General features: G+C 36.6%; 1 protein-coding gene across 5 annotated transcripts in view; it reads left to right on the top strand.

Moving 5' to 3' along the window:
• LOC100646833 (histone demethylase UTY) overlaps positions 1-12,497 on the top strand; it is a 143,183-nt gene that overhangs the window by 125,767 nt on the left and 4,919 nt on the right. For all 5 annotated transcript variants that reach the window (XM_048409487.1, XM_048409488.1, XM_048409489.1 and 2 more), the window contains 5 exons: positions 5,807-5,990; positions 6,371-6,586; positions 9,219-9,377; positions 10,692-10,878; positions 11,099-11,416. In XM_048409487.1, the coding sequence (XP_048265444.1) occupies positions 5,807-5,990; positions 6,371-6,586; positions 9,219-9,377; positions 10,692-10,878; positions 11,099-11,416 (1,064 nt within the window). The remainder of the gene's footprint in view (positions 1-5,806; positions 5,991-6,370; positions 6,587-9,218; positions 9,378-10,691; positions 10,879-11,098; positions 11,417-12,497) is intronic.

The following is a 12,497-nucleotide window of genomic DNA, read 5'->3' as shown; positions in this document are numbered from 1 at the left end:
CGGTTCGATATACGTTGCTTCTTTTTCTTCGTTCTTTCCCTTTTCTCCTTCAGCCGCGATTTTTTCCTTTCGTCCGCACCATAAACTGGTCCTCCGTGTTGACAGAACTTCAAAATCCTCGATTCGCAGTTTAAGGAACTGAGAAACTCGCCTTTTAAACGCCTTCCACGTATCGTGTCCCTCCCCTCCAGTCCATTTCACGCGCTTTTCCGCTTGAACGTCATATCGTTCGAAGGTTCCATTCGTAGAGCAATTGTTTCCAAACTCTCCGACTTCGACGTACGAACGAAACGCGATAACCTCCGGAGGAGAGAATGGCCGCGAATGCACGCGACGACGAAGAGCGCAACGAATTACTCGTCTTTTCGTTTGATCGATGTTTCGCTATTCCGTCAAATTTGACACGCGACCGACGTACGGAGCGCCGCGGAAATGAAGGATCGACGACGGTTGAATATTTCAAGCGTCCTGGGAATAAAAATACCTGAAAAAGCGAAGAACACGTAGCAGGGGCGGTTTGCTCGAGAGAAGACACTTTTATAGCGACGTGTCTATCCGGAAAGACAATGATCGGTCAATAAAATACCAGAACCGGGACGCTGACTTCCTCGAAGATATACGACACCTTCGTCGCAGTAGACGATTATTACATCCAAATAATTATGTTGAAAATTATGTACAGCCGATTGGAAAAGTTTTATGGCCGTGCACATTTAGCGCCTTTTCATAGATCTCGCCTTTGTATAATTCCAAGTAGATTCATGGACAAATTTAACGCCAAATATTATGGCGTTAAATTTATTTTCTAAGGCTCCTTCGTACTTCGTATTCCGCTTCTGGCCTCGGCTTCTTCCCTTTTTTTTTTTTTTTTTTTTTTTATATTTCAGAGGTTTGCGAATCGGCACCGGAAAGATAAAAATTGGAAGATGAGAAATGGAATGTTGGAAAGATTTTAGAAAATGTTGAAAAATATTCGAGACTGTAAGGATTATTGGGAGGCTTTCGAATGAAAAATTCAGATGTTGAACTTTCATGAGCAATTACGAGAGCTATAAATTGCACGTGAAATTCGTTTAGATGAATTAGCTAGTACCGTTACGTAAATGTTCGTTTACAAAACTAATTGTAAGTTGAATGGCTGGAATCGAGGACGATAATTACAACGTGATACACAGTCGCTTTAATTTGGCTGACCTCCATTCCATACGAATTTCGAACGGATTACAATATTGTTATTAATACGACTTCAATCGACGTTGATCGCACGACGCGATATATATTGGAAATTAATATTAAAAATCGGAAGGAATATTACTAAGGATAAAACCCTTATAAAAAGAAGATTAAACACTCGATTTAACAGAATGGGGAGATATCGATATGTAAATTTCATGCACGTTTAACGTAACACGAAGCTATTTCTACCAAAACCAATAAAAATGACTGGTCTTTGAAAAATACGTAATAATAGAATATTTTGATATTTATCGATTTATTACTTTGTTACAGAAGGAATTTCATGTTATGTAGTAGATTTCTGGTATTATTAATCCATCTGGGATCCCTAAACGAGGGTTGACACATTTATAAAATTGTAGAGCCAGTCATTTTGACTGCTGTGGTATTTTTAGCGTTAGCATTTAGCGATCCGGAATTTTCCTGATAACCGATATCATCATATGGAATGATAGGCGGTAAAAATTTGAAAAACGCGTGGGAAGTTGTACAAAACGAGGAAACTGGTTAATTGAGCTTCGATAAACAGATTGCAGGATCCTTTTACGCTTTGACGAGTACCAGTCATTTTAACTGGTATTGGTATAAATAACTTTGATACAGAATTATTTTCCGTTTGAATACATAAAACAGAAAATAAAATTCGTTATATTATTCTTTTGGTTATCGTTGCGAAAGTCATTAAATCATTGCGGAAAAAAGATATAACGTGAAGTAGGGATTTTATAATAAAATTGTAAAACCAAGTTTATGATAAAATTGACTGGTGTGATAGTTCTAGTTTTAATCTCTGCTTAATTGAACGTCTCGTTTAAATGTCTCTGAATATATCTTATACAAATAAGCAGAACCGAGAAGGACGAAGAATTCTCGTTAAACAAATAAATCACATCATGCTTCTCGAACAAATGGAAAAACGAGTTGCATAATAAATTCGTTTGTAGAGAGATCGATACGCGAATGAAACGGAACGAATCGTATCAGGTGTATTCATTGTATCAATTGTATGAAGCGAATTTCAAGGGAAGAATGCACGAGAAAATCCCACGAACGATAACTAAATTTACGATCTACTAAAAATATTTTATAAATTTATCTACCGGTGAAAGAGAACTGAATAATATTTCCTCGTAAAGTTCGCGTTAAAAGAGTAGCAAAAACGAAGAAACACGGAACGTACGAAGACCGTGAAACGAATAGATAATAAAGAAGAAAAAAGAACCGTGAAAATGAAATATCGCGATCCATTGTGTAACCGGGTGGAAGAAACGAAAACACAGAACTGAATGGATGAATGGACGGCGACCGACAATTAGAGCACAGTAGACGCTTTAATTTCACCGGATGGTTTATGAACCGACCGACTTAATTCCATTTAGAATCGCCGTGCGTTTAGCATCGCGTTCTATGATTGTGTAACTACTTGTTGCGAAACTCTCGTTTTCCCACGGCACGTATTTAATTTGCAAGGTATAATACGCGACGCTCAGCCACATTGAATCGCTATGATAATTAAGTCCGAGCGTTTGGAAGCGGTGTCTGGACATTTTCGTCCATGGACATGGAAACGTGATCTCGATCGACGCTACATGAGAACAATTAACGGAGATTCATAATTATCTTAACATAAATCCGAGCTTTTTCCTTAAGGAAAGATTTGTCAGCGTTTCGTTAACAAAAACTGGATGTTAGATTTGACAAATGAATTTATCTACCTTCGAGTATCATCCTCGTATTAATATTAACAAATGACGATGTTATAAGTTGTTGATATTTTCGCACATATAACACTGAATGTAAAAATATATGTAAACAAGTATGGATATTACAGAATATACGGAAAAATCATTTTCATGTGAACTCTACTTTTTTATACGTATGTCTTCTCGAATCTCAGCTGCGTATCCTGAGAGTATCTTCTGACGGAAATCCGTGACGTACATAGGGAACATTGTTATTATATTAGCTACGATACAACAGCATTATTTTGCCACGTGAAATTAACAGACTTGGAAACTCAACTGTACACGATGACAGTACAATTTACCGCCAAAGGGGAATTTATAGTAGTATTAAAAAATAGAATTAATTTCGACGAAATCTGTTTGCAGGAATAAGTATAGAATCATAGAATGAAACGCAATCTTGGGAAAATACAGAATCTTGTTCGGAAAATTCTATTCCACTCGCAAGGTACATCATCGTAGCCAACGCAGTACTACACGCAGCAAATAATAATGAATGAAGAAGCTGAGAAATAAAGGCTTACCGTTACGACTCTAACAGCTGCCTTTAAGAATACAGCACACACACGTGTATCGTGTACCTACTGAAACACACGTCCAGTAACATATGTATAGCAATGAATTATATATTTGGCACAAGGAAGTGCTCGCATCGATTCGACTCAAGCAACAAGTAAAAAAATATCTCTGCTGACTCTTGAGCAACTTTTCTCAGACATAGAACAAATCTTGTATATCTTCAAGATATTTAACGTTCGTATCATGTTTGCCATGAAACGAATCACGCAATTTGTAGTTTCTTTAAGAATTTACACTCTCAAACGCGAAAGAGTCTCCGCTAATTCTCGTACGATTTTCCCTGTTACCTAGAAAAAGCGCGATTGTCGTAAGATCGTTCGAATTACTTTCCCGAGATAAAAGTCGAGAGAGTACGATCTCTCCTGCTCTTATCTTAACAAGAGGAGTATTAATGTCGTATAAAAATTCGGTAGAATGGATCAAAGTAATTCGAAGAATATCCTCCGAAGAGTTCCGAGTGTTCCCAAGAACAGTCAAATCCGACTCTGTAATTTTTCCTGTGAACGGGATTTTCCCAATTCGCGAGTTTTAGAAATCTCCGGCTTCTCTGGAAATGCTGGTCACATTCTCAGGAACGTTTGAACTATTTTCCCAAGACAGAGAGCGCGTACAATCGCTTCTACGCCTATGTTTACAGAGGGTTGTAATTCGAGACCGCCTGGAAGGGAGAGTGGGGTAAAAGTGGCTACCCTAGGTTATACCTGCGAAAATCTATTCAGTTCGGTACTCGTCTAGCCTGGAGCCAGCACAACACGTCCAAAATTCTCAGGAAACTCAGCAGGGAGAGGAACGATACTTCGGTCCCTTCTCTTCGTTTTCATTCGCACGCACCACATCATCGTCCACACGCGATTCCCAATCTCGCTTTCCTCTAAACTTGCAGTTCCTTCTATCGCATGTTTCGAGGCAGCACCTTGGATCTGGCGGCGTAACGCGCCGCCAAACATCCATCGATCTTCAATTCTGCCGAGTTCGTCGTTCGTAAAGTGTATCCGCTATAAAGATGCTTTTGAAGTGCCCCATAGAAGATCGTAGAAGATATTGGGTCGGATGGAGGGAACTCGACGTTGGCTTAGTATAGGAACAGAGACAAGCAGATGAAGTTACCAAGGAGCGCAGTGAACCGACCGAAAAATTATTCAACGTCTATTTCCTTGTAAAGTCAACTGGCGTGATATTCCTCACACGAGCTTTTGTTAAATACGAGGATATTTGTTTGGAAGAAATAGTTATATGGAATGTAAAGAACAAGTTAGAATAGTTAAGTAGAATAATAGTTTGTATGTATGCTTATGTGTTTGGGAAATAACTCGAAACGAAAGAAAGTATGCGCGCTAATTTTCATGCAATTTCTTCCATTCGCGGAGAAACTCGGAATGTTTATGAAAAGAGACGAGACTCGTTCCAGTCGCGTCGATACGAGATTTCAGGTCCTTATCTACTCGTATTCTGTCAATTCGCTTGTCACCGCGACACCAGACACGAGATAATCTCGTTGCCGATTAATTTCACGACCTTGTGGTCCGAATTATAGCAAAGTACACGAATGCTTGTAACTATTATAATTATAACGAGCAGCGGCAAGAGTACGTACAATGATGATTTCGCAACGATGACTAGTTATAGTTTCAAGAAATATTTCCACATTGTGGTGCGAAACAGAAACGAATCTTCTTTCGACATACCATTTGCTTGAATTTTTTCCTAGTTCGCAACGTTTCTAGAAATAATTTATAACGAATAGCGTGCTGAATTATTTAATATGTCGCTTAAAACACGCACAGAACGGTTTTAAACGAGTCGCAAGAACAAAGAGAGAGAGATAAATCAACGACGTAAAGAAGTTGCTTGAAATAGCAGAAACGGTAGAAAATAAATTTATTCAGAAGCTAATTAACGAAATCCCTGAAGAAGTTCTCGCTACTGGCGGAGCCAAACAAAGTCGCATAAACTGTACTAACGAAAAGTAACTTTAACAAATTGAATTCTCAACAAGCGACGACAGACGTAAAACAATATCAAGTATCTTTGTACTCATCCGTAAGAACTAGACACTTTCCTTTCGAACGGTGGCCCAAGACTCTTGCACGTTACCGTAACACAGCTTTCGTGGCAAATATTAGTTCATAGTTTATAATTGCAAATAACACTAAAACGAACAACGAGAGATCAATTTCTACGCGTTTCTTTCCTCTGTCGCAAGACCTACGCGATGATAACGTTCGAACATTGATTTTTCGTTGCAGGATGGATGTACCACGTGGTTGACTGCACGGTGCTTGGTATAACGAGACAGCAGAAGCAAGCAATCGCTATACACTGTCTGCAAAAGTCCATCGAGGCGGAACCGAAGAGCGGGCAAAGCCTTTACCTGCTGGGACGTTGCCTCGCCGCTTCTGGAAAAGTTCACGATGCATTTATCGCTTACAGGTAACGTACGTCGTCCTTATGATACGCGAAGAGCGTGAATCTTGGAATTATCGCGCCGATGTATCAGCCACACGCTTAAGCCTCTTAGCCTCTCCAGGCAACACCGACTAATTCGCCTCTGTTTGGTAGCTTTTTCTTTTTTACCCACGTTTAAGCTGGATTAACTTCAACGCAAGAACGTAGGCAATTCCTTGAGAAATGGCCGTCCGTTCGATTTCCTCGGTTAAACGCGTTAGTATTAAATTCCAGCAATTTTATGCTCCTATGTTAGATCGACTATCGTGGACAGTGGATGAACCCACGCGACACGAAACAATGTCATCCACCTGCTTCGATGCTTTAACGAATCCAGGTCACTTACGAACCATCGTCGATTGCAGAAATTCCGTGGAAAAGTCAGAAGGGAACGCCGACACGTGGTGCAGCATAGGCGTTCTATATCAACAGCAGAATCAACCTATGGACGCTTTACAAGCCTATATATGCGCTGTACAGTTAGACAAATCACACTCAGCTGCGTGGACTAATCTGGGCATTCTGTACGAAAGCGTTAGTCAACCGAAAGACGCACTAGCTTGTTACGTCAACGCATCCAGGTAAAGTAAATTGTCGGCCCGACACGCTAAAACGTTCACGTTACATTAGCCGTTAAAATCTCTATCGTTAAATAAGATGGACAAGCTGACGCTGTCGTGAGCGAAATTTCGCTTCGTTACGCCTTTTTATCGTCATAGATCGAATGATTTGTTGATCGAATCGAAGGTCTCCTTATTAATTAATGTTTAAACATTTTTATAGAGATGGAAGAACGTCGTTTGAAATAGCGTAATATCGCAATTCACGTGGAGCGAAATTTCGTTCTTGTGATCCTTTAAGAGTTAACGAGATGTTGTTGGCTAACAATGGTTTGGCCAAAACACATCTGTGCTATGCAATATCCAAAAACAGTGATGTATGTGTAAAATCTTTACCGCCAGCTTCATTGTTACAACTGTTAGTTGTTAATCGACTTTGTACTTTTCCTACGAAACTAGATTTTTACATGTTTTCTACTATATTCCGTTTTAACGAGAAACAGTTGCTTGATATGACTATATAGTGTACGTCAATTTATTCGATAATTTATTCGAGATTTCTTGTAAGATATTTAGGAAGAGAGAAATTTTCTTACTTTACCTGCCGATGACGAGAGATCGCAGTTCCTTTTATATGAAATATTTGTCTTACTATAATTAATAAGGACACTTCAGCTTCATTTTTAGGGAAGGAGTAGAAGGAGAATTACTTTAACATTTAGCCAACAGCCAACGCGCCACAGCGAGGTATACTAATGCTCGGTGCTTAAAAAACTAAGAAGTCTAAAAATTATTTAAGTGGCCAATTATATTTTGCGGTAATGATTTCGTTTAACAATTTCGCATATTGTTTGTAGAAAACATCAAATTAAAAGTATATATTAGAAGTATAAAAAATATAGGTAAAATTAAAAACATTAAAGATAACCAAAGATAAATAACACGACTGGAACGTGAAATTAAAAATTCATAATGCGTGATAATATCTTTTTACAATGTGGTATTGTTCGATTATAACTTTATCTAGTTATAACTGATAGTGTAACTTCTTAATTAATTTTAATTGTATTTTTATTATATACTGTACTTAATAAAAGCAGAAAAGGTGGCGCAATTAATTGGGAACAATTCCAGGTAAATAATAACTGTTAGTAGCAAAAAAGAAAAAAAAGAAAACGCGTTGCAGAAGTCAAAAAGGGAGATCTCCCCGTTCGGCCACGCAGCGACGTTCTTCACAGAGGGGAGATCTCCCTATTCGATTGGCTAAGTGTTAAGTAGAGAGAAATTCGTTAGAATATATTTGATTTAATGCGAGGGATTTATTCTTTGTTTCTTAATGAAATGTTATAATCGATAAAAGCGTATTAATGTATCGAATAAATTATGAATAAATTATCTGATTATCTATACTGGGTATCTCGTATCACTGGAACAAATCATATCTTTAAATATCCTGTGTACAGTGGAATATTTATATCGAAAAGTTGATTGAAATTAATTCCCTACCTTATTCACATGTCATAAGAAAAAGTCACTGATCTCTGTCGAATTAAAAATAAGCGCGTCATAAAGTTCATGCGAACGAATAAAAGCTTACAGAAGCGTGGTAAATGTATGCATCAAAATGTTCCTAGGATCAGAGCTCAACATTTTTTAATTAAATAAGCAATTAACGTGTTTCCGCAATTGTCTGACCAATTTTGTCATAATTTTCTAAATACCATTTTTTTAAATATTCAAATGAAACGCACATGGATAAAAATCTGTTAGGATCGACTTAAAGTGAGATTAAATTTCAGAAAGTGTATTTTTATAATAAGATCATCGTATGAATGTGAACAGTGGGACATAGTTGCCCGTGCATTTAGCTCCCTTATGTCAGAAATTTAATTCTAAACCTTTGTCAAACTTTTCGAAATTCGATTTCGACCAACTTCTCTATGCAAATATCTCGCTGTACATTGGCCCCTTAAGCTTTAGAACTTCATTATACGGCGTCATCGTCACTGTATTATCAATGTACGTTTTCTCAGTTGAAATAAAAGATGAGACAATCGATCTTCCATCGATCGCTAACTGCTCCAAGACCCCTGCCCATTTTTTTACGTAAAACCGATTACGCATGTTGCAAGATGCCTACTCGTTACATTTATAGAGAAACTTCGTCAAATTTTACTTTATAAGTAGATCGCGGGATTTTATGTAAATTTGTATCTTCACAAACTTAATTTCAACAAATTGAATGTAAGAAGAAATTTATTTCGTCCACTGAATGTTATATGATAAGGGTCATACTTTGGATATTTTGAATCTCTCTCGCTAGTCTCTCCGCAATTTTTTTCCACTTTATTCATGTATTCATTATCTCTATACCTCTTCTATAGTTTTTACGCTGCATAATGAGCGCCCTGCTGAATGGCGTATCACGCATTACATGTTACGAGAAGAATGAGTAAGTCGAGGACAGGTCAGCGTTTCAAAAAAAAAAAAAAAAAGAAAAAGAAAAAAGGGAAAAGAAGGAGGAAAAAGAGAGAAAGCAAAAGAGAAAATAAAAGAAGAGAAATGATAAAGAGGAGGGAGAGACTGAAAGCTTACCTGTCCATGAAAGATAAAATATAAAATAATGACAAGACAATCATTTTCGTTTATACAGGGGTAATAACAATACACCGAATTGCACGGGCTCATTGGCGGGCCTGGGTGGCGCTAAGTCAGGAGGTAACACCCCGATGAACCCATCGCTACAACAGCGGATCAACTTTCTGCAAAGTCACCTAAGCCAAGCACCAATGCCATCCGTCACCACCACCAAGTAAGTTACCTTTATCGTGTTTCATAAATTTTGATTAATTTTAGACCTTTGCATTCACAGTAGGACCTCGATTATTAGAGCAATTGATTAAGCTACTGAAGATCAAGTAATATTATTGAAAAATATGAATAAAGTAATTTATACGTTGCTTTCTCAAAGTAAAGCTAATGTATAAGGATAATAGATAGCTTGCAGAAAACCACTATGTAAATTAAAATACTATAGTGCAATTGATATTAGATCATCTCATAAGCAATACAGTTTTCTATCATATATATGTATATCAGACGTATGTATCACTAATCAATGATGATATTCTCTCTTAATTTTACTTGCTTACTATCGCCATTATTCTAATCAAACATGAAGGATTACTTATGAGACGATCCAATATACTTTAGTTCATCATATATTCAGTCAAAATAAATAGGTAACAACATATGAAAACAAAGTTATTCAATTATCTGAGCGGAATATGTGATGATTAGTTTAGATACACAAGGTGTTACTGTATTATGATAATCAGACAGTTTTAATGTTATCATTTTCTGATACATCTCACCTTTTTGATATCTTATCTTAGGTGTGAAGAAATTGCTTGGAGTTACTTAAAGGATGAGTGAAGTTATTTCAATGCTGATAAGTGTAAAACTCAAGAATCATATATGTGTATGTGTCCGAGCGCGCGCGAATGTGTGTGTGTATATATATATATATATATATTTTCAATACAATTTTTGGAGAAAATTCACTTTCAACTACGCATGTCTTAATACTTTTCTTGTGAAAAACAAAGATGATGTATGACTCAATTGGTGTATAGGTATTATACAGATCTGTGTAAAACAAATAGTGGTGATTTTGAGATCTTCAAAATGCCTCCACTTTCTTTTTTTGTATCATCCACAGTTATAAAGCTATAATTTAATTCAATAAATGAAAAATAATAAGTTTTCGATGTTCAAGGATTTAGGATTTAAGATTACAAGATTCTGTTCAATTCTAATCAAAAATTCATTATTTGCTAAAATAAAAATTTTGGAAATTATAAGAAACGATAGTTCTTACTTCTTCAATCTCAACCTACACAGAAACATTTGGACGTGCGAAATTCTTCACGTGCGAACGTGTTGCAGATAAAATGCAATTTTGTTTTGCCCACGCGAGTTAATCACAGAAAAATAAAAGAAAAAAGGAGCGGAGAACACGAAAGATTTTTTTTAGAAGGTTCGTTCACAACACCGGACGGTTATCAAAAGAAACGTGTATATGTAAACATTGGTCTTGTTAATATGCCATGTTTCTGTTTTTAAGGAGACGGCAGCTGCCGTCTATAGAAGAGGCTTGGAACTTACCAATTAGTGCTGAGATGTCCAGCAGGCAGCAACAACAACAACAACCACCCACTGGCCCCGGTTATAAGTATGGTGCTACACCAGCTGGGCCACCACCTCCTTATCCTCAAGCACAAGGACAGAATCTTAATACAAAAAGATTTAAGGTAAATCGTTAGTCAGTTATTAGTAATGATACTATAAGTGACAAAAATTTTAAATTTAAAAAATCTGTGGTAAAGTAAAGTTCACTAGAAATAAATCTTAAGATACAGTTTAATAATGATACAGTTTAGATATTAAAACACATACATTGTTATATGCACTCATACAGCAAAAAAGCATTTGTTTGATTGTCTTAACTGATGAAATAAATTGTACTTTCAGCCAGGGGAAGAACCAATCTCTCCAGGTTCTCAGCAAAGGCCACCACCATTTTACCTCACATCTCAGCAACTGCAGATGTTACAGTTTCTTCAACAAAATCATGGGAGTTTAACGACACAACAACAGGGTTTGCTTGTCCAGTTACAGCAACAGTACCGATGCATGCAACAACACCAACAACAAATTAGGTTACAACAACAGCAAGCTACTCAAAGGGGGTTGCGACCTGGACAACCAGGTTATCCTACTACAGGCTACAATCATACGCAACTAGGACAACCTGGTGTGATCAAGAACTATGGAATACCTCAGCAACCGGTACTATATCATTTGTTTTATATACATTTATGAATCACCTTGTCATCTAGCTGTTAAATAATCCTATTTCACATCGTATAATAGAACTCAAAGTTTATTAACACTAAACATACCGATACTTCGTGTATACCTATTCCTACCGTGTCCGGTCAAAATAACCGGTGATTAAAAAAGTAATAGTTTTTATGATTTAACTTAAATAACGAACAATTTATAACTGAATGTATATAAAATGATGAACTTCCAGAAAATTTCGTTTCATTTCAATTATAGGCTTAAATAAAATTACATTTTTATTTATATAGAGATATATCTTATTCATCTTCGCTGCACTTTTTATAGATCATCTTATTATCAAATGTACATTTGCCGCATACATATTTCTCGCATCTTGAACAGACTTTCGTAGATTTGTAACCTTCACAATATTTTACTTAGCAAATTTTTTGTAGCAATGAATCTGAACTTGTTGATAGTTGCCATTTAGCATATCCCTAAAAATATTATGAATTGATGTCCTGCCAGGTTTGTAACTTGCATCTATTTCTTTCCAAACCATTCTATCGGGCCTTTTGAAATGTTTGTAACACCGTCGACCGTAAAAAATGCTAAATTTTATGCCGATTCCTTAGGATTATTATGGGCCTGAATTGGTATGTTTTAACACCTGGTGATTATTTTGATCGAGGGATAAATTATGGTTTATAACGAGATTACGGGCGTAACAGTTATTATTATTTATTATTACTGATTTTGTTTGTCATCTAACCTTAAGATAACCTTTTCTTTGTACTGATTGTATTTATTTTAAGAGTAAATAAAATATTTTATCGACCGGTCAAATTAACCGCCCGCGGTAGACAGAACAGAATACAATTTTTTCTTAGAAAATAAGCAAACTAGAAGTAAATACTGAAAAGTGTACATTAAGCATGTTTTATGAAAAGTCATAACTTATGAAGCGATAAGATTTATATCAAAAGACTGCTTGATAACGCTGACAACACTCTCTGACCACGCTGGCAACACTAAAGCCCGACAACGCCGATAACACTAAAGAACTCTCTGGTAACACTAAAGC

The sequence above is a fragment of the Bombus terrestris genome, chromosome 10, assembly GCF_910591885.1.
Source record: "Bombus terrestris chromosome 10, iyBomTerr1.2, whole genome shotgun sequence".
NCBI lineage: Eukaryota > Metazoa > Arthropoda > Insecta > Hymenoptera > Apidae > Bombus > Bombus terrestris.
The sequence above is the reverse complement of the archived record's forward strand: the minus strand, read 5'-3'. Positions and strand labels throughout refer to the sequence as shown.